Raw genomic sequence first — 23,090 nt, 5'->3', positions numbered from 1 at the left:
GACCAGCATTTATAATGAGTACTACACACTGGAATCCATGGGCTACGCAACGAAGTTCCAGACAAATAATGCCGTACGGTACATAAAAAAAAATAACAAAAAAAACAAACAATCTTGAACCCAGCCTTTAACAAAGACTTGTGAGAGGAGTGTGGGTGGTATCTCAGGAGATCAAGGGTCAGTTTTGCATAACTGATTGACATGCATCTGTAGCAATATACTCATTTTTGCAGTAACAATAATTATAGAACATTTGTCAGCCAAGTCGGTGTCGAGATAAGTTACTGAGTGAAAATTCTGCTTGCATACAGTCATACTGTTGATACGTCCTGTTTAATATCACCTAAAATGAACCTGTCTGGTATATGACGGGTACCTAAACTCATCTCCTAGAGCTGTGTCATTACGGAAAATAAGATTGTCAAAATGTTTTTCTAAGATGACAAATATCCAACATGAACGTCGTCACTGACATTTGAAACCATTTTATTTTTTCTAATTAGACCCTCAGCCTGCCATTGTGACATTTTTTGGTTATTGCTCACCTCTCATTCATCTGTGGCCAGCCTAAGTTTAATAAGCAGCCTTCGTCATATCCCTCCATGAGATACAGATGGTGAATGGGTAATGGATTATGATTGTAGACAGACAGATGAGGGCAATACACAGCCTCACCGTGCGTCGAGTTATTTGTGAGCACCATCTGCTGGAGGAGGGTAAGTAATAATTTCCTGTGCGTGGCTCTTCTTCTTCTTCTTGTCATTATTGCCCCAGCTCTGAGTGAATCATGTTTTTCAAACTGCATCACACAGAAAGGAAAAATCCTATTATTAAATTATTGTTTGACTACTTTTTATTTGGAAAAAACCCTGATTACATGCTCACCCAGATACTTACAGTGATGTGTGGTTCTTGGTTAAGCACTACACGTAACGGTTTGTCTTTACATGTGCCATTACAGACATTACAGTGACCATGGACAGTATATATATATATATATATATACAGTGTGTAAGACAACGGTATATTTATGAAAAATTGCTTAAATTCAGGATAGGATTTTAAAAAATAAATAAACACAAGTGCAGTTTATGGTTGCGTGAGCTCCTTCACACCTGCATGACAAACAAAAACCATTAAACAAAAAAAGGCTGAGGCACTATATTGCTTCATTTCTCTGATAAAACCATAACGAAAATAGCTGAAAGCTTCCAACCACAATAAGCCAATCTCTCAGCGTATTGATCTCTCCAGTTCAGTGGAACTGGATCCATCAACTTCCCCGGCTAACGTCCATTTAGGAAATGAAACTGAAGTACCTTTAATACTGACATGAAATCTATTCAGTGATTTAGTGAAAGTGACTCGTCAGACTCACACTTGGTCCCTACGAGAAGGATTAATATGAGGCGCAAAAGAAAAAGGGGGAGAGAGTGAGGGTGGCAGGTTTTATGTATATGGTGTAAAAATGTTTTTTAATGTCTTATGAAATCTTAATCTGGTAATATCGAAGAAGAAAGGCATGTTTCAGTGCTACAGTGACTACAAATAGCCAGCCAGTGCAATGGAAGATTTAACAGAGTGCACCTGTGTGCGTCTGGATGTGCGTGGGATCCTGTGGCTGTGTTTCAGAAAAGGCAAGAGTGGGAGTACTACATCTAGCCAGCAGAGTCAGTCTCCAAAGCAGGAATCTGAGTGATATTTCAGTAGTTCGCTTTCAGTATATTCTGTTCTTAATGGGTCAGTTCATCCATTTATGTAAAATTAAATGACAGAAAAATGAGTTTGTGTGTCCAGAATTTTAGATATCTGAATATCAGAGTGATCAGAGTTTACAGCAGCTCGGTGAAGAATGCTTTGAACTACACGCTAACAATGATGAGGAACAACTTCTAAATGCTCAGGAGCATTTGATGTGGGGGCGCTTGTGAGATCCATCCATCTTCTTCTGCTTATCCTTTTCAGGATTGTGGGGGCCCTATGGTATACTCCATCCATCCATCCATCCTCTGCCACTTATCTGGGTCCAGGTTGCCGGGGCAGCAGTCTTGGCAGATGATGGGGACCTCCTCCCAGTATTATAGGGCCTGTTAGAAACACCTCACCTATTAGGTGCCAAGGAGGGATCCTAGTCTGATGCCTGAACCCCCTCAGCTGCTCCCTTTTGATGTGGAGGAGTCCCGCCTGAATCCTCACCCTCTTTCTAAGGGACAAACTAGAAACCCAATGGAAGGACACCAACCAAGCTCCAACTGCATTTATCCAGGGACAGAATAGCTGTAACAGCACATGTAGACATGTTGATCAAACTCCTGCGACTTCTTAAATATTCCTGAGAGGATAAGGAGCTGGTCCAATGTTCCACAACCAGGATGAAAACTGCACAGTTTGCTGTAGCCCCAAAAATGTTAGATTTGCAGGATGAACATTTTTCTTTTACAGGAAATGTTTTTGACAGAAGGGGTTGAGTTTCAGCTTTTGACTGGAATAAAATACCTTTCTTCAAGCATTAAGGTAAGATACTGGACCCCGAGTTGCTCCCGATGCATTCATCGGTGTGTGATTGTGTGTGTGAATGTTAGATATTAAGTGATTGTATGAATGTGGGTGTGAATAGTTAAATGAGGAATGCTGTGTACTGTAAAACTCTTTCAGTCTGTTTACCAGCAGATTTATGTCAGAGAATATTTTGTTGTAGTTTGGATGAACTAACCCTTTAAGTTATTCAAACATGAATCACCACTGAAAAGCACTATAGAGTTGTAGTATTCATGTAAAACTGCAGCTGTGATTATAAATAGGTCAGTAGTGCCATGTCGTTGTTGTACAGTATGAACATTATTAGTCCTCTTTTGGGCTCCTGGTGACTGATCTATAGCCAGTCCTTGGCCCTGTTGGGCTCCTACTTGTCTACCCTCTTGGCCAGCAGCAGTCCAGACTACTCCTGGGGCCCTGGGGCTTTCATGGCCATGCTGGCGCCAACCATACCTGGATAACTCCGGTTCCTCCTCATTCCATCTGGCCCAAAAGGGGAGCCAGATCTACGCAGTCCACCCAGAGGCCCCAAGATGGGACCAGTACTCATTGCTCTGCCTCCTGGAGCTCCAGCCACACCCAGCCGCTTCACCTTGTCTACTAGATTCAGACTGTGGACGGTCACACTAACGTCTGTCTGGCTTTCGCAGTCCCTCCCTCTCTGTCTGCCTCTCATCCCCCCCGTCACCTCCTTCAGGATGGAACGGGCCGGTTTGGAAGCCAAGAAGTTCTCATAAGAAGGACTCTTGAAGTCAAAGCCGGCAGAGTTTGGCACAGCTGAAGCCCCCTGTCTTGTGGGGGAGTTTGGAGGGGTGGAGGGGCGCAGAGGATCAGGAGTGAGTGTTCTGTTGGGGGCAATGGTGGTGCTTAATAGGACTCCTCCGCTGCCCTTACCCTGCTCCAGGCCCTGGCTCTGGTGATACATGGCTGCTGAGATTCCTCTCTCCTGGAGAAGACGTACTAACCCCAGGGAGGTGCTGGTGGTGCGTGTTGCATCTCTGCACGGGGATGAGACAAAATATTCACATAATCTGCTTTTTTTAAAGGAGCACTTCACTCCTTCTGCACAATGATACAGTGGTAAAGTGCAGAGCAAACTTACTTTGGCTAGCTTTGAGGAAAAAAAAACAATACATACATTCAATGTGATATGAAATACAACAATTAGCTGAAAGAAGCCTTTGATTTCCCAGTGTAGCAAGATTTTTATTTTTTTTAAATAACAGGGAAAATGTCAGAATATGCAGCGTCTTGCCTGAGATTAGTTGAAGATTCAGAGGGCCTGAGACTGAGCCTGCGTGATGTGCAGGGAGTAGCAGCAGGAGTACCCAGAAGAGTGCTGGTCATCACACAGGAGGACGATGCAGGCACTGGGTTTAAACTGGAGGGAATGAGAATATTTCGGGTAGGTAAAAAAATACATAAATAAATTCATACTTTCAGGCCGTCTCATCATTAAAACCAGAACTGCAGCAGGTGTTCGAACTATAAGCAGTTGCATGTATTATTCAGCAGCTTCCCACTGTCTATCAGAAAACTGACTAAGTGTTCCTGCAGAGACACGTCCTGCGAGATTCAGTCAAATTCAGACTGAGTGCACATTTAGCACTCTTTAGGCTTCTAGGAGCATGATATATCTAAATAGCACATATCAAATTAAGTTGCATATTGTTTTTAAACTGCATTTGCATTTGTCCCTTAATTTTTATTGTGATTACAGTGTAAGAAATGTCATTAAGTGCACTTTTAACTTTTTAAAACCGCACACTTCTCAAAGAAAAACAGCTGGTAATTCTTACAAAAATGTATTGTTTCTAATAAATGTTGTAACAGCTGTTCATATAAGGCTGTTTTTTAGCAGAAAAGCAAAACTCTGCAGTCAGGGCCACTCTAGATTGAAAAAAAAAGTGACATTTCCATTTGGTGGCATAGCACAGCAAGGCCCTCAGCTCAGAGCAGAGCACCATCATTGATAACTGATAATACTGATTAAGTCAAAAACAGCATTTAAAGGATATGCTAGGGTGAAAGTGGGCTGCAAAGCGGCTTGCAAATACGCAGCAGCTGTAGGCAGGCTAAAGCAGCTTTAACAGCGTGTCTATTATGAGAAATGAAGCTTAGGCGTAGGTTCAATAAGGAAGATCTGTTTTCACTCCTCTGTTGGCTTTCCTGGGTATTTGGCTGCTAATTTATTCTTCACATCACTTCTGCTTTTCCGTGCTGTCAAACTCAAAGCTGACGTCATTGCTCTGGTCCAGCTGTCTTTCTGCGCACGTACTTCAAGCCAATCAGATTCCTCCCATCTTCACCTCATCCAAATCACTAAGTGCGCCATCCAAGCCTCCATCTTTATCTTCACCACCACCAGCGTCTCGTCTTCACTCTAATTCCTGGGATTCCGTTCTGATTCGATAGGCCATCGGAGATAGCCGCCAATTAGATTAATTGAATTCCGTATATCAATAAAAAATGTTCAACTTTTCAAAATGATTTCTCCTTATTGAACTGCCAGTTGAATGTGTAGAAAGGTATCAGCTGAGCCCTCAGCTGAACTGCTGGGATCACGGCTGAGTTTCCCTGAACTAACATTATTTGTGACATCTGGTGAATCAAATAACAGCAAAAAGTTATCTCTGATCACGGGGCAGAGACTTAGTGATGCTGCTCACCTTGGCGTAACCCGCGTCTGCTCATCAGTTGGATGGAGGATCCGACAGGTTGTAAAGGTGTAAGTAGAGCTGGTGTGGGCCATGCATTTACCTGGGTAGTACGCCGCTGAAAGCCAAACGCACACAGGCCATCACTTTAAATTACAACAATGTGGCGTTTTAACAGATTCAATAATGTGAAAGTATTCATACAGACAGTACATCTAAATGTACTATATGTCCTCACCCAGAGCATCAGTGTTGCTGAGGTGTGGTGACGGTGATGGAGAGGGTGGAGAAGGTGGAGCCAGGGTGACTGGAGGCTGTGTGAGGTTGGCGTCACCTGTGCTGGAGGTGAGGGACACCGCCGGTGAGGCAGAAGCTGAGGAGGTGGGAAGATTCTGGAAATATTGCTCTCCTGGTTCATCCTCCTCAAAACCGCCCCATGGATACACCTTAACACACACAAACAGTGATACGAGGATGGTTGTTTATCACTTCACCTCTTGACTTGTTTTAGTCAATATGTATCTTATGAATCACTTTTTTATTTGAACTCTCCTCCAGCTAACAGAGATGACAGATGGCAGAAAGCTATTTGATAATATGACAAAAACAATTCTTGCATTTTACTGCCATCTGGTTTGATTACCTTTACGGGGAAAGAGGACAGTGAGCCTCTATCAAAACCAATGCAGTTGCACATATAATCAACAGAGATTCTTTTGTGTGAACATAGTAGATATACGCTGAGAAACCTCACACACAGACCTGCTCCAGCTCTAGTTCTAGGGGTCTGTAGCCCTTTGGCACAACTCCTGGCCTTGCATCCAGGATCACACCCAGGTGAGGCTGGGCCAACTGCTGCCAGTGGTGCAGGGTGGCAGAGCCTGGTGAAGAGAAACTGATTTAACTGCAATGTACTTAAATGCACCTACACGATCTTTAGATTTAGAGGAATTTTAAGACATTTTAACTGGTCAGCTGATTTTTTTACACGTCACTGTCCTGAAAATACTTGTTAGTATTGCCTAGTTTGGCTAAGGCTTAAACGCCCGGCCCACATTAATAGGTAAAGAATTATAAGTAGTACTTATTATAAATGAGGAGTAACTACTTTTGCAATAGAAGTGCAGGATCAAATGGGCAAAAGCATGACAAATAACCAATAAATTCATGCATTTAAGGACAAAAATATATTTTCAATCTCTCTCTCTGAAGATGAACGTATTAATATAAGTGAACAGGATGGCAAAGAAAGATGAACATAGAGACAGTAAAAAGCAACGGATGGCAGAGGAATGATATGAAAAGGAAATGAGATGAAAAAGCAAATCAGAATGAGAAACTTTTTATTAATCAGCCACATGGATTAATGACAGTTAAACAGAGGCAGCAAAGAAGTGGCAGAGTGAAGTGAAAAAAAAAGAGAAAAACCATAAAAAACTGAAAGACATGAATGAATAATAATGAATCACAGACAGAGCAATGCACATACATAACTTATATAATAATGCATATAAACAAATGTATGTAAACAACAGCAGGGCTTCTATATGCAATCTAGGTGTTTGCAAGGTGAGGGGTAGATAGAGTTTAAATAAAGTATAAAATATTACCAGCAGAGGGCAGCACAGGCCAAAGCAGCCTGTTTTGAGGCTTCCCCTTATTTTCTGTCACATGCAGAGTACACTGTTACAGTAGTGGCTGCTCATATTAAACATGGCTAAAGCTTTATATAAAGACATCAGAGTATGAGCAAACTCAAGCTTCAGACTGCTCTCAATGGTCAGTTAGAGCAGACGTTCCTAATATCATCCACTCAGTTTTAGACCTTCTGTTTGTGAGGGACAACCAATCAGAGGAAAGGTGGCTTAAAAGAAGTGGGGATGGAGCCACAAAAGGACAAAAGGTACCAAGGTTCAGTAAAAGATAAACAAAGTTATTTTGAACTGAGAATCATGTAAAGCTCATCTATACCTATAATAAATATTTCGCACTGAGCTGGGAATGAGCACAATCTCCTTTAAGGTTAAATCAACACAGAATCACATGATGTATGATACAATGCAGGTGTGACTTTCTGTGGTCAAATTGAAATCAACTGGCCACGCCCTCTTCAGTGAAGTGACACCAGCTCTCAAAGTGTCAAAGTGTACACTACTGTGTGGATACCACTGTGTCTCTATCATACTGCATTGACCCAAAGGTCAGTTTGTTTCCCTTTTAGCTCAAAATCTGTTAATGAGTAGCAGCAAATAATTTGGACAGACTATGCTTTTTTTTTTCCTCCACGTAGTGCGTGAGTGCCTACAGCCACCCTCTGGGTTGGGTTTCTTTGTAATAGGTGTGTGGAGATGCAAAGCTGCCTGACTTGTGATGATGCATCAGAGACCAGAAAGAGTTGAAGAGCATCAGGGACAGGGGCTTCTCTTTCCTCTCTTGTGCACTCCTCATCTTCTTGCTCCCAGCTCTGTCTCTGGCCCACCTCCTTCCTCTCTCCCTCTCTATTACAGCTCCGGTCTTCCTCACCCATCCCCACACTCTCTCCCTTTCCCCCTCAAACATTCGCGTGTGTAGACCATCATGCCTCTTCTCCCCGGCTGCTCCCAAGCCCCGCTTGCTCCCTTTTTTTGTCCCGACCCCTTGGTGCCTCTCTCCTTCCCAGTTCCTCCCCGCCTTGCAGCTCGTTTCACGCTCCCTTTCTACCTCACCTTCGAGTGGTTTGACGATCTGAAGTTTGTCGGGGAGGTAGGGCCCTCGTGAGGCCCAGAGGTGGAGGTTTCCGAGGGACATGATGCTTTCCGATGGAGTTAAGAGAGTCTCCTGGCCGAGGGCATCGTGGAGCCCAGCATGTCCTCCCCGCCGCCGCTCTCTCTCTTCTTCAAAGAAGCGCCTTTCACTCAAATTGTTTTGCCGGCGCAGAGACAGGCGGCGCAGAGCAAGCCGCAGGTCCTCAGCCCCACTTGTCTTCTTCTCTGGAGCCTCCGTGCTGTTGACAGAGCAGGGTTGAAACACGAATCAATCAAAATGTTTCAAAAGCAAATAATTTGTGAGAAAAGTGACTTTGATTCATGTAGATGACAGCAGCTGTTCTCAGTCTTAACAGGTTTCCTGGTTGGCTCACCTGTCCTGATTGGATGCTGTCTCCATTAGGATGCTCTGTGTTCGGTTATCAAGGGCTACACTTTCTCCACAAAGGTCACCACCGTATATGCTGGAGTGGGGTGTGGAGAGGCCACTCGATTGGGGTGATGTTCGAGCTGATAGGGACTGGTTGGAGCCCGGGATGTTGGCGTTGGTTGGAGTCAGAGAACGCTGACGAACTGTCTGGTTAACATTCTTGACTGTCTCAAACACACGTTTCCGATGGATCCTGCACACAGCCAATCACAGGAGGATTACAGTGGCTCTTCTACAGTGATTCTCAAACTTTTTAATCTAATGTACTCCAAAATGCTACCAGACAGACTCAAGAACCTTCATCAATATTACATCTCATGTTTGAATTTTTTTTTTTTCCTCTTACCATTGAAGCCTTTAAAGTGACTAACAGTGGGAGTAAAGAATACCATCCATCACAAAATCTTGTGAAAAAGAAAGTTGTCGTGTGATGCTATGGAGTCCTGTGAAAAACTAAGCACTCCGCATGATTCAACAGCTTGTAGAGCCATCTGCAATATCTTGAAGCAATTGTTTTCTGTATGACATTATCAGTCTCTCAAGTCGCTGTAGAGGAATTTTGGCCCACTCCTTTTACAACATTGCTTCAGTTCATCGAGGTTTGCGGGCACTGATTTATGCACAGCTCTACAACATTTCAATTGGGTTGAGGTCTGGACATTGACTAGGCCAGTGCAACACCTGTCACTGTCCTGTTGCATAACCTAATTTGCACCAAGATTTAACTGTTGGCCAGATGGTCTCATATTTGACTTTGGAATACTTTGGTATACAGAGGGGTTCACGGTCGAGTCAATGACTGCATGGTGCCCAGGTCCTGGGAAATATGGCCAAACATCGCCACTTTGGTCTAATCTATCGAAAGGACGTTGTTTCAGACATCTTGTGGTTTGTTCAGATGCAAATTTGAAAGCCTAAGCTATGTTGCCTTATTCTTCACCTCGAGGTGAGCTCCTCCTGGGAGCTTACCAGTTATCAGTTACGCTTGTAGAAATATCTCAACCATTTATCCATTACTATTTACATACTATTTTAGCCAGTCTTTGCCTACCTTTAGCTACTACTTTATTTTAAATATATTCATTAAATTTAACCGTTATTGCTAACAATTTTAACTGTTAGCAGTTTAGCTAATATTTCCAACTTCCAGCTGTGTCAGATCTGTTATTTAGCACTAATCTATTTCTGTCGCCTATACATTGCTTATTGCTAACTGTTGACTCTTCTGCTCAAACAGTTCCTAAACTTGTACCCCTGGTTGGGAATTGTTGCTCTGCTCTGCACACATCCATACGTACTTCTGTTCTTCACACTCTGGGTCATCAAGACTCAGCTCCTTCCTCATCGTTCCCTCAATCTCAGCTGCCAGAGAGTCCTGTAACATAAAAACTTTTTTTTTAGGAAGGCACACACAAGCAGAGAAACGCACACACACATTTTTGTTGTAGCTCACCATCGGGAACAGCCCCAGCGGGTGGTAGCGGCGTGGGGTTCCTGCGGGGTAGTTTCTGTTCCTCAGGTTCTTCAGCTCCTCCTGAGCTTCATGCAGCATCTCAATGCACTCAGAGTACTTCTCCTCTAACTCCTGGAGCTGTTGTATTATCGACATTGCAATTAAACTTTGTAACCAGCACTCGCATTCACGGTATTTAGGCAACAATCTGTGATTGGAGACAAGCTTGCCAAGCAAAGGGAAGTTACCTCTGCTGTGAGCTGCCTTTGGGCATCTTTAGCTGCCAGCAGGTGTTGAGAAAGCTCCTCATTTTCTACAGCATACTAGACACAAACATGCAGCTTTGAGTGAGCAAACAGCTAAGTAGGACTATAATATAACAGTAAAAATATAAGTGAAATCTTTTCCTGTGTGCTTATATACTCACAGATTTGGCTTTCTTTTGCAGATCTACTATCTGAGACAGGAGGTGTGTGATCTCCTCTTGCTGTCGCGATGCATCTTCAGTCTTACGGGCCAGTTCCTCTGCTATAGCAGAGATCTGGAGACTGGACAACTCTTAAAGTTTGAAAGGAAGTTCAAGAAGAGAACAGAAAAGGGTGAGAAGAAAAACTGCTGAGTAGTCTAAGAAATGGAACCTTTAAAATCTATATTTAAGTAAAGTAGGTCAAAGAAGTACTGAAAGTTTTTTATGGGCTTTTTTGTTCTGTTTTAAATAGGTGGACATTTTGACTTTGTCACCACTAACACTTTGCCACTGTAATTCAATTCAGTTCAGTTTATATACATTCACAACAGCTGCCTCAGGATGTTTTACATTGCAAGATACAGACCCTACGTTATTATATTGAAAACCCCAGAAATCAGATGGAAAAACTCCTTTTTAACAGGGAGAACCTTTACCACAGTGCCGTGCTGTTGAGTGTCATTTGGTATTAAATAAGGAAGGCCTTCCCTGAAAAATCATCATCTGTATGTGTTTATTCAAACCTGCAGCCTATATAGCATTTAGTATTAAAGGTGCCTTCTCAGATATACATGTCAAAGTTACCATAGAACAATTCTTTGCAAATTTACTTTGAGAAATGCTATTCTTAAACTTTTGAACTATTTATCGATACAGTTTTCCATAAAAACCAGTGAACCCTTCCCATCTTTAAAAGTAAAAGCTGTGATATTACTAATTAACCGTTACATTAACAATAACATTCTTCTGCATCAATAAGATATGATTTCAAATGATTCCCATCATTGCCTTAGACAGTAAAAGAGGTGGAAGTAGCTACTGTGATATCACCCGCTGGCTTCTGAAGTCCCATTTTAAAACCTCAAGATCAGCGTTTCCGCCATCATGGTTGCAAAAACCAGGATGTGATGAAGAAAATCAGGTCTGACTGTGTGACCTACAATCACTGGCTGACGACTTGGCAGGACATGACAAGATGTGACTGCCAGTGAGTGTGCAGTTTCATACCAGAGGTAATTCTCTATTTTGAATCACAGTGTGACTGAGATTTGCAAAACAGACTTAAGTTTTTAATTCAGTACGACCCAAACTGAATGAAACTCCAGACACTTTCTCAGAGCAGAAGTCTTTTTGCAGCCACAGCTATCACCATCTGGTGGCCTGCGGCTAGAATACAGGTTTAAGGCTCCTATTTTTTTAATCTGGAAGCTAGCCCATGTTTATCTACATTTTCCACAGCATACCAACTCTTTTTTTTATTTTAAAGGAGGTTTTGAAAATAAAAACGCATAATTGAAAATTGTATGTGTATGCATACACAGAGGAACGAGTGGCAAGACAAGACTCACTGAGCTCCTTGACACAGTCGTTCACGAGCTGCTGCTCCTTTTCTTCATAGGTTTCAGTCTCTGACTTCAGATGGTTAGCCTACAAGCAGACGTCCACAGTTAGACAAAATACCTGGAGCCCTTTTGGTTTCTCACATTCCATGTTGGTCCTATTAATGTGTGTGATACCTCTGAGCGGAGTGACAGGTTCTCCTCTTCCAGCTCTTTGAGTTTCTTCTGGAGTGTGTCACTCACAAAGCCTCCTGAAGCTGTTTCCACTTTGCTTTTCTTACCCCTTTGGAAAGATAAACACAAAGTTGGCAAGAAACTTACAGCCAGAGGGTCTAGTTTGGTTCTAGGATTTTGGTTATATTTTTACACCTGTGAAATGGTAAATGGCACTATTCACAGACTTTAGGAGTGACATTAAGTAACAAAGACAGGAAACTAACGTTGGGGAGATGCTGGATTCATCCTCGCTCTCTTCAGCTGCATTGGTGTAAAACTGCAGCAGCTCATCCTTCAGGTTCAGCTCATGGTGCAGCTGGGCCACCTGCAAGAGGACAGGTACTATTCAACACTTAACCCTAACGCAACATTTTTGTTGATCTAAAGTTCTGTGAGCCACACCTCCTCTGTGATTTGCCCCACTTGTTCCTCCAAATACTCGTTCTGTTCTGTGAGAGTTCGGTTCTTCTTAAGAAGCGACTGGCCAATCTTTGCAGCCAACTCCAGATCTCTCTCTTTCTATTGGTTACAATGCAGGAAGAAGAGAAGAGAAGAGAAGAGAAGAGAAGAGAAGATTCATTATGATTTGGTTTCATAAAAAAAAAGCTAACTTACACTCATAGAATAAGCAAAAATAAAGCACCTCACCTCCTCCAACAAACGTGTGACAGCATCAATGTCATTGTAGGTCTTCGTCATCTGGCCCACTCTGTCAGCACACAGCACTGTGGAAATAACAAAAACATCCCAACCGAGTGTCAAAATGACAAAACTGCAAACGACCTTCTCATCATCCCATCACTTCAGCTGTGATCTGTGAACATGTATGATTGCATGCAAAAACAGCCACATTATGTAACACAATTTTTTCAAACTCAGTGGTCATGTATAGTGTGCAACACTTCCATCACCACTGATATGTTTGTATATGAACCAGCAGGGGTTAAAGGGGAAAGGGTCGTGTTCCATGGCGCACAGCATGTGGCTCTGCTACCCTCGGGGTGACAGTAATTATTGACTTCAGAGCTCAAATCGATGACATGCTGTACAAAGTTATTGAATCCATTATGGTAAGCCTCTGTAATACTGTTACTACTCTAACGAACACACAATAATTTAAATAAACTCCCTGAAATGTCCCATTTCTGAAAGTAAATTTAGGTAACAGTGTTGAAACTGTGATCCAGTTTGACTCACACATGCACAACAAAGAACCATGGGAAGTGGCATGTGGCCATGTGACATGTTAGCGAGGAGAACAAACTAAGAGACAAGTACCAGAGCAAAACTATCAACCAGAAAAGACACAGTTTCGAGCCGGTTTTCTGCATTAGTGGAGCTCTGAAATAACAAGACTGCAACCTGTCATCTACTGCAGTCAGGAAGCAAAATGTAACAACAACCTTCAATGTGCTGTGAACAAAAATCAAAGCACTAGAAAGAAAGAAACACCGCAATAATTTGATTGCATCTCAAGTCACATTAAGCAGACCTCTCTTTTCTGATTTTCACTTTACGTTTCTTGTCTTACTTACAGCAGCATTCCTCCAGCCCACGTTCATCTCTTTCTAACCTCCCTATCTCGCTCTTTCTAATATCCATATCCTCCACTTGCCTTGTTGAAAGTCGATGAGCGCACACGACCACTGGTCCAGACACCGATCCATTCCCTTTCTGCCTCTCTCACTGCCACTGTTCAGCTACTGTATGACAGGCTCACAGGCTATAATACCCTCCACCCACACGGACATCCCTGTGAGTGAGCGTGAGGTGGGAAGAGAGATGAGAGCATCCGTTTTGGCTTTGCAGCTGCGGAGGTGAAGTGGAAGTTGTGTTGTGATTGGGCAGGAGAGGAACCAGGATGCAAGATAGAGCCAATAGAGATGACTCCCACTTCTTTCTTTACCTCTCTTCCTACTCTCTACCACCCATCATGCTGCTAACAGCTCCCTAACACAATAGACTAGGAACCTGCGAATGAACTTCCTCCTCACTCCATACAGTAAGTTCCTCAGTAACGATTAAACATCTGATCTCTATGTTCAGGCGTCAGAGCTGAAAAATAACACACAGAAATCATTAACTCATTCACTCAGAGCACAATGCATTTAAGAAACAGAGACATCCTGGCTACAGCTGAATAGTTAATTTTGCTTAGGAAGGTGTCACAGGGCTGGATCTTCGACTTGGGTTTTTGAGTTTCTTGGAATTTTTTGGATTCTTGTTTCTTATTTAGTGGGCTCTGCTGTTTTTCATTCTTCTTTTTGCTCTTAAAATAGATGAATATACTAATGTATTAAATCACTGCTATTGGTACATCATTACCACAAACCCTTCTGTAACCTACGCAGTGCAGCTCCCTGGAAATGTAACTAACATGTTGCGTCGGTTCAGCCCACAGCTGTTCTGAATGGCTTGTTCAATGCTGTCAACTCCTTCTGTGCCTTTCTCGTTACTTTTTTTTGCAGCACTTTTTGAATTTGTCAGCGAGAGAATAATAATAACTACTGCCTGAATATAAGGACTCATAGATGTCAGCAAACTCCTTGAGGGAGATTGCCTAAACTATCGGAAGGGATGTGAGGGAATGTACGAAGAAGTGGGAAAAATTATTGTGGCACTGCCACAATAATTAACACATAATGCACCATGAACATGCATGAATGGTGGTAATGGCATCAGCCACTTGCGTCGATTACACCGTAGGTCTACAGCAGTGACGTGCGGTGAGGGTCGTGACTGGTGAGGCACTGACGTCATCACATCAGATTTACAAACATATAGCTTATTCACCATTTGATTGGCAACAGTTGTTTTGTTTAACATTAACATAGTCTGAAGCAAACCTTTTAGCTCCGGTGTTGGTCTTCCTTTAATTATTATCTTCTGCTTCGATTGAAAGTCCAGTTTAGAAAATTCTTTCAGTTGAGTTATGTAATCTTCCATGTTGAACATAAGGCCAAGCAACAGGAAAAACTAACTGGCCTTGCTAACTGTTTATGGTAGCTTGCCGCCGAGGAGTCGTAGAGTCCCTGGGATCACCAGCGCCCCCTACCATGAGGCACGAGAACTGCGTGCCTCACCTAGTGTCTCTTCGCAGCAGTTTCATGATCGCTCAACACAAGAATGCATTACACACACATACAGTTGTTAATGAAAAAAACAAAAAATAAACTGTGCATTATATACACCAGCTAAAATATGGAAATTTAGTTCATATAGTAAAAGTGCAGTGAGACCGGAAAGTAATCCGGTCTCACTGCATAGCATGCCAGCACAGTTAGTAGTCATTGGCAATGACTATACTGAGCCGCACCACGGATTGCGCAATCCGTGGTGCGGCTCGCCGGGCTGGTGCCTCACCGTTCGTCTCTTAGTATTTGACCGGCAAATGCGAAAATTCAGCGATTTTGAAAAAACTAATCTAAAAATGGTGTAGTTAAATGGAAAAGAACTTTAAAATACAAATCACTGAATGAATACAACCATTTAATTTATTTTTTAATTTTATATTTCCACGATGACAGGTGAGGCCGTGCCTCACCTGCCTCCCCTGACTGCACGTCACTGGTCTACAGAGACAACCCCCCCAGACGTCTAAATCAGCTGTTAGTTTTCACTCATGTTTGGGCCTTTTCTTGCTGCTTTGGGAGTCTATTAGTTTAGTGTTTGTTAATTAGATTTGGTTCCTCGATCCTTGTGTTCTGCTGTTATAACCTTCGTTTAGTTTTTGATAGTCCATTATGTTTACAGCACAGTATTTGGGTTTTATTGCATTTAGGTTTCAGATTACTGGTTAGTGTTGGTGTTTAGTTCTCTCTGTGTTTTCCCTTTAGTCTTCCTGTGCTCATCTTAATTTCGGTTTCTAGTGAACAGTCTCAGGTGTGTGTTCCCTTGTGTGTGTTGGTACCAGGGTTATTATAGTTAACGAAAACGAACGAAATAACGAAAACTGAAATTGAAAAAACATTGTCGTTAACTGAAATAAATAAAAACTAAAATTAAAAGGAAGAAACGACAACTAACTAAAACTGAATTGTGAGTTTACAAAACTAACTAAAACTAACTGCAATTATAGATATTGTTATTTTTTCAAAAGTCTTGTGGATTGATATGAAATCATTTTTTTCTCTCTCCGAGTTTAAGCTCGGAACGCCGTCGGGCAAATGGGTGCGCATGTGCGTGCGTGCGCACACCGCGCTGCTCCTCAGAGAGTCCCATGTGGTGTTTTTTTTTTTTTTTTTTTTTTTACTATGATAGCACAGATAGCAGCGAGTGTCTTGTTGTGGATGATGTTGTGGATGATGTACGGAACACTTCTTAGTCAGGAAAAAAAACACCAACATCAAAGTAGACCTGAGAAGCGCACACAAGGCAGCTACGGAAACCGCTCTCATCCTACAAGGCAACCTGGCCTCCACCTCCAGAGAAACGTGACTACTCGTCGGGTCAACGCAGCCCACAACGTTGTGTTTAGTCCTTTTGCGTTTCCGGCTACTTTATCAGTCAGATAATAACAATCAGGACTAATAATCAAAGCATCAATATAAGGACTCACAAATGTCAGCAAATTCCGGGAGGGAGCTGCTGAAACTATGGGAATGGATGTGAAGAAATGAAGAAAGTGAAAAAACAGGGACAAATATGTTTGCACCCTAAAAACTGAGCACAAAGAGCAAGGACCAAAAAAAACCCCCCAGCACACAACCACAAGGTAATTAACACACGCAATCCAGCTATACATGCATAAATGAGGTCGGACACTTCCGTAGGCTACATAGGCCGCAAAGACCCTTCAAGTCTAATCAGCGAGCATCTAACCAAGCTAGCTCCAAAACAGAAGCAGCATCAGGTGGAGAGAACATCAGGATGCAGCTGGATTTGAGCTTTGACTCCTTCAAGGAGTTTGTTTTTGTCAAACACCACATGTAGCTGTTGTTAATCTGCTGCCCTGAGGCTGAACTTTATTGGGAGTTTATTGTAGAATTTATCGAGTTTTGGAGTTCATATTGTTAGCAGTTTCTCCCTGTTGATGTTCATGTGTGTCCTTAATATTACACACATTTAGCATGTAGTTCTGCTGTCTGTGAACAGTTGGTTGCTGAATTTATTTCTTTAAAGGGTATCTTTAAAGCGTACCTGATTAAGTATGAAAATACTAAAACTAATACTGAAACTAACTAAAACTAAGCATAAAACCAAAAATAAAAACTAATAAAAACGAGCAAAACCACTCTGAAAACTAATTAAAACTAACTGAATTAGAGAAAAAAAAGTAAAAACTAACTAAAACTAAACTATAATGTAAAATCCAAAACTATTATAACCCTGGTTGGTACTTTGAAGGTTGAACTGCGGTTTTATTTTCTGGTTATTCTGTGGTAACTTTGCTCCCTTGTGATACTTTTAAGTATCTGCTTTCAGTTGCTTCCTGTCTTTCTCGGGATTAGTTCGCTCTTTCTGGTTTTTATCTGGTTCTCGGGTTCAAGTGTTGGTATTCAGCATAGTATTAGTCTTCTTTGGCTATTTCCTGTTTTATTTTGTAGATTCGTTTTCTGTAGTGTCCTGTATTAGTTTTACTTCCTGCCTGTGATTTGCTGATTGGTCCTCTTACTCTCACAAGTTATGACAGAAGTTTGCTGCCATACACAACTTTTAAAAAAAATCTGCTTGTTATGAAGGCGGGTCCTTGTGTGAAGTCCTTTGTAAATAAACATAATTAGATATTTTTAAGTGATTACGGTTAAATGGGGGTTGTGGTGTAATTTATGTCTTGTTTTATCAGAATTTAGGGATATCATTAATCCATTTGGCTTCAGAGATTATGACAGCTGTAAGAATGGGAGAGTAAAAGTGGAACACCTCTTCAGCGGGAAGAGAAAAGATGAGTGGACAGCTGGGTGAGCAACATTTACCAACTTCTGACTGGTACGTTTTAATTCCAGTCTTACTAATGAGGAGATATTTTGCACTGATTTGTTCAGGTTTATGTCCAGCCTGCATCAAACAACAATAAAATTACACAGCACTCTTTAAAGTCCATCTTTAGGAGATTATAGTTTCAACACTACAGGCCGGGCAACACCTAACGTGCAAGTAAGCCTTAAAGTGCAGTCAGATTCTTTCTCTCTTCCTAAGGCTTAACGAATTCTCCTTCACATCTTTCCTCAGGTTCATGCAGTTTTCCATACAGGGCAAGAAAAAAAGTTATTTAGAAAATAACAGAAATATTAATTTACTATTGAACCACAACCTCAAGCCTATCAGTATGAAAGTACAATCCAAACTCCAAAAAACTTTGTGATGCTGTGTGAAATGTAAATAAAAACAGAATGCAATGGTGTTCAAATCTCATAAACCCACATTTTATTCACAGCAGAGCAAAGAAAACACACCAAATGTTAAAACTGGGATATTTTACTATTTCACAAAAAAAATATTAGCTTATTTTGAATTTGATGGCAGCAGAGTCCTGGAAAAATAAGTGGTACAAAAAGAATCAGCTGGAAGAACATTTTGGAACTAATCAGAGGTCAGGAACATAACTGAGAATAAAAGTTTCTGAGATGTAAAGGTGGGCAGAGGCTCAAGAATCTGTAGAAAAAAATGCACCTACAAATTGTGGAACAATTTCAGGATAATGTTCCTCAATCAGAATCAGAATCAGAATCAGAAGGTTTTATTGCCATATGGGTGAACAGGTTCACAGCATTAGGAAATGTAAAATTGCAAAGACTTTGAATATCTCGCTATCTACGTTTCATATTATCACCAAAAGATAAATCTCTGTGCACAAAGGACAAAGCCAAAGGTCTGTATTGGATGCCCGTGATTTTCAGTCCCCACTTTATTTGAAACGTGCTGCTGCTGCCATCAAATTCAAAATGACCTTATTGTTTTATTAAAATGGTGAATTTTCTCAATTTAAACATTTGATATGTTTTCTATATTCTATCTGAATAAAATATGGATTTACAGTGGGTAAAATAAGTATTGAATGTGTCACCAATTTTCTAAGTAAATATATTTCTTAAAGGTGCTATTGACATGAAATTCTCACCAGATGTCTGTAACAACCCATCCAATCCACACGTGCAAAGAAATCAAACCGCAGATGTCCATAAATTAAGTTATATATAATAATGAGAAATGACACAGGGAAAAAGTATTGAACACATGAAGAAAGGGAGGTGTAAAAAGGCAAGGAAAATCATGACACCAGCTGAAATCTACCAGTAATTAAAAAACAATCCTGCCACTTAGTGCAAATTAATTTCAGCTGATTCAGTCCCAACTGATGGTCTATAAAAAGGTCTCTCATCACCAAGAAACATCTCATGATGGATAAACCCGGTGAGCTCTCGCAAGAGCTTTGCAACCTTATTGTTGCAAAACATACTGATGGCATTCGCTACAGAAGAATTTCTAAACTGCTGAAGGTTCCAGTAAACAGTGTTGGGGCCATAATCCAGAACTGGAAAGAACATCATTTCACCACAAACCGGTCACGACCAGGTGCTTCCCACAAGATTTCAGACAGTTGTCCAAGAGCCAAGGACCACTGGTGGAGAGCTACAGAAAGACCTGGAATCAGCAGGTACAACTGTTTCAAAGGAACTAAGTAACGCACTCAAACACCGTGGCCTGTATGCACGCTCCCCACCAAGACTCCACTGCTGAAGAAAAAGCATGTTGAAGCACGTCTTAAGTTTGCTGAACAACATTTAGACAAGCCTGTGAAATACTGGGAAGATATAGTCTGGTCAGATGAGACCAAAAGTGAATTCTTTGGCAGGAACCCAGGAAACCTTCAGGATTTGAAGAGGGTTTGTGTGGAAGAATGGGGTAAAATCACACCTGAGCAATGCATGCGACTAGTTTCTCCATACAGGAGGCATCTTGAAGATGTATGAACTTCACAAAACATTGCATTCTGTGTTTATGTTCATATTGACCCCACTTCTTTCAGAATTGGGTTTGTAGACACAACCATGTGGGTGAAGGCTAAAATCTCAGCTTTGTCTACACAGGCCAAACTAGACTCTATCAGAATAGAAAAGAAACAATCCAACAAATGAATTCAAATATCTCACAGATGATCACTCTACTCAAACGTATCTGATGATGTTTTTTCTTCTTTCAGCTGCTTTAGGGGTCATCACAGTGGATCATCTGCCTCCATCTCACCCTATCATCCTTATCAACCCTCTGCATGTCCTCCTTCAGGACATCTTGATGATCCACATGTTTGATTTCGCAGAGATTTTAAGCCGGATGCCCTTGTTGACTCAACTCTCCCCTGGCTTGTGGCCCCACAGTGGCTGGGTTATATCAAAAATTCAAAGCAATATGTAATGTGCTGACAGCAAGAGTTAATATTAATGTTTAATGCGAGAAAGCCTCTGCAGACAGTGCTGTCCTTACTCTATAAACCTCTTCTCCTTACTCATAAAGCCTCTGCTGGGTCGGCGTATTAAGCAGAGTGCTGATATGATATATGGGGAGCACAGCAATTATCTTGAATAAACAAAGATGCATGCATGTTTCAGGGCCAAACAGAAATAAAGGGTTTGCTCTCAGGTTACAAAGTATCCAGACGGTTTTATAACTTAGCTCTGAGCTTTGGATTTAAAGAAACATATTCACTCAATTTGAACGAGATGTCAAAAAACGTCCTTAAAGACTATTTGAGACAGGCTGTGTTCAAAGTTTAAAGATGAATCTTCATCTTCCTGAGGAGGGGTTCACAAATCTTTTGGGGACAGGAGCCCATAAGGGTGAGGAAAAACTCCCAAGTACCTTTTTAGAACATCAACCCCGTTTGAGTATATGCCCACTCCCATTTGTGCCTTTAATTACCATTTGAAATTTGGTTATTAAATATGGTAAATACCATGTTATTGTATGTAACATGGTGAGAACCAGTTGGAGGATTCTGGTGTAAAATCATCCGCTTCTGAAGCCATGCCTTCAGCAGTGTTTCCTTCTTATTTTTACTCTGTCTGAATATGAAACAAAACAATCGAGGCATCGGGGAAGTCAGGCAGACTTACAGAAGTATTTGAGTGTCTCTTCGATCTGCTCGGTGGTCAGGTCGAGCCTGGCCTCGGGCGCGACGAGGGGCGTGTGGAGCCAGTCGTCATGGTCGTAGCCGTAGACGGTGTCAGCCCGCAAGCGGTACACTGGCAGCTGCTCCTCCAGAAGACTGATGATCTCAAACTCGGGCAGGTCAGTGCTATTGCACACATCTGACCATTACGGAGAGAGAGGATGAGACAAGAGGGGTGGATGTATTCTCTGCTCACTCGCTGTGAGACAGCAGCGAGTCAGGTTTGTGATGCTGACGTCAGTTCTGATTATACATTTAAAAGTAAGCTTAAAAAATTGACAAGACAAAAAAAATGATGCTGAAACAATCTGAATAATTTAAAAATTCATATTTTTTCAAAGAGGACCTTTGATGCTTTTCCTTATTTTATGTCAGATTTATCCTGTTACACTGTTTATATTAAACACAGCCAGTGTTTCAAATAAAAAGATCATTTCACGTAAGACTGTGTTCAGACAAAACCTCAGGTTCCTCTAAATCCTCAGATTTAAACAGGTTTTACTCTACTTGGCTCTATATGATGTTAGTGAGAGTGGAAATCTGTAATATGGTCATCTCAGGCACACAACTCTGGCTGTGAGTGCAGAAGCCCCACCCACCTGCGGGTTCAAATCTACCATTTACGAGGAGTAATCAATCAGATGAAAAGTAACTATTATTTTGAAAACTATTTTTAGCTCCACATTTAAAATATATTTTTTTAAGCAGAAGAAAAAGCATTTTATCATTGCTAAAATTACAAAAAAAGATCATTTATTATTCTTATTTATTACAACAATAACTACCACACTATAAGCAGACAATACTAAATACTGAGTTGCATAATGAAAACTGAATGTATATTTGGATATTTTGATATTCAGAGCTCTTCTAAGGATATTTCTACTATGAACTGCACCTGTGATGGTCTCGGCGTCCCTGCAGTCGGGAGGCGCCAGGCGTGGGTCAGGCTGGTTATACTCGCCCTCGCTCACATACTGCTCCTCGTGGATGTGCAGTTGATCAGGCTCAGGCTCTGCCTCTGGGTCCTGGAGCAAGGAGGGGGCTGGGGAGGCCAGCTTGGCTCACCTCTCACTAGTGGAGAGAGACGGGGTCCATGGAGCTGGAGCTCCACTGTTTTAACAGGTCCACGTGGCAGAGAAGAGACAGCAGATACAGACACATGAAGGGGACAGAAGAGAGGGGAAAGGAGGATGGACAGAGGGAGAGAAAGAGAGACGTAGAGACCTTTACAGAGCTGTAATCCAAAGTCTGCTTCAATCAATGTGTCTCTCTCTTTCCCTAAAGAGTCTTTAAGCACAAGTGCTGCTGCTGACTCTGCACTGTGCTTCCTGCCAACAAGCTGCATAAACCACAGTGTACCCACTGCACACACCAGTTTTCATAAGTAGCAAGACAGCAGACCATTTATACTTTGCTCTATTTTCTGTTTTATATATATATGCTGTCAAAATAGTGGATGCTCATATTAAACATGGCCAAAGTTTCAAATTATGAGCTCAGGATATTTGCAATTAATCTCTGTTAGCCGAAAGAGGTTCAAACCTCTCTGTTGTAAAAGAGATTCTAAATCTCAAAGGGATTTTCTTGGTAAAATAAAGGTTAATAAAATAAACTCTCCATTTCTAACATTTTTCCCCCCTCTGATTGGTGTCAGTGAGAGTGGACATCCTTAATACGATCATCTCAGGCACACAGTTCTGGCTTGGAGAGCAGAAGCTCCACCCACCTACTTTTTAAACCTTCCGTTTGCAAGGGCGAGTCAACAAGAAGAAAAGTGGCACAAAGGGAGCTGAAATGGCTTGAGAGAGAGTGCATGAGCTGATGGGCTGCACCAAGGCCCAGTATAAGATATTAAAATATTATTTTGAACTGTAAATCATGCAAAGCTACTCCAGTGAAATTAAAAAAAATATGGAGCTGGAAATGTGCAGAAGAGGTCCCCTGCGCAACTCTTCATAACGACTTTATATTGGAGAACAGAAGTAAGCAAGTTCTACTAAATCGATCCAGGAACGTTAAATTAAAAGGACAAACCTTTTATCCTCTAGCCAGCCTCTTCCTCCTGACCACACAGTCACCCGAGAAGGCCTCTTTCGCAGTCACCCACTGTATTGTGATCCCTGTCTGAAATAAACAC

The 23,090-nt window shown here is 41.6% G+C and overlaps 1 protein-coding gene across 1 annotated transcript; it reads right to left on the bottom strand.

The window, feature by feature from the left end:
* Positions 1-855: 855 nt before the first annotated feature.
* On the bottom strand, positions 856-22,001 carry trak1b (trafficking protein, kinesin binding 1b). Its single transcript, XM_030741487.1, has 18 exons — positions 21,849-22,001; positions 20,895-21,089; positions 12,490-12,566; positions 12,244-12,360; positions 12,066-12,166; positions 11,803-11,908; positions 11,635-11,713; positions 10,247-10,377; positions 10,068-10,142; positions 9,820-9,957; positions 9,665-9,741; positions 8,311-8,559; positions 7,898-8,175; positions 5,955-6,073; positions 5,431-5,638; positions 5,205-5,310; positions 3,791-3,916; positions 856-3,533 (listed from the first exon to the last, which is right to left on the bottom strand). The coding sequence occupies exons 3-18, from the start codon at positions 12,538-12,540 to the stop codon at positions 2,939-2,941; spliced, it is 2,556 nt and encodes an 851-aa protein (XP_030597347.1). The 5' UTR covers positions 12,541-12,566; positions 20,895-21,089; positions 21,849-22,001; the 3' UTR covers positions 856-2,938.
* Positions 22,002-23,090: the final 1,089 nt, after the last annotated feature.

The sequence above is a fragment of the Archocentrus centrarchus genome, chromosome 11, assembly GCF_007364275.1.
Source record: "Archocentrus centrarchus isolate MPI-CPG fArcCen1 chromosome 11, fArcCen1, whole genome shotgun sequence".
Classification (NCBI taxonomy): domain Eukaryota; kingdom Metazoa; phylum Chordata; class Actinopteri; order Cichliformes; family Cichlidae; genus Archocentrus; species Archocentrus centrarchus.
The sequence above is the reverse complement of the archived record's forward strand: the minus strand, read 5'-3'. Positions and strand labels throughout refer to the sequence as shown.

Excerpts from the sequence above, each read along its gene's own strand:
- trak1b (XM_030741487.1), bottom strand. The coding sequence starts at position 12,540 with ATGACGAAGACCTACAATGACATTGATGCTGTCACACGTTTGTTGGAG. Across the intron at positions 10,378-11,634 it reads CGACTGTGTCAAGGAGCTCA|AGTTGTCCAGTCTCCAGATC; the intron begins GTGAGTCTTGTC and ends TCAAACTTTAAG. Across the intron at positions 3,534-3,790 it reads GAATCTTCAACTAATCTCAG|AGATGCAACACGCACCACCA; the intron begins GCAAGACGCTGC and ends ATCCCCGTGCAG.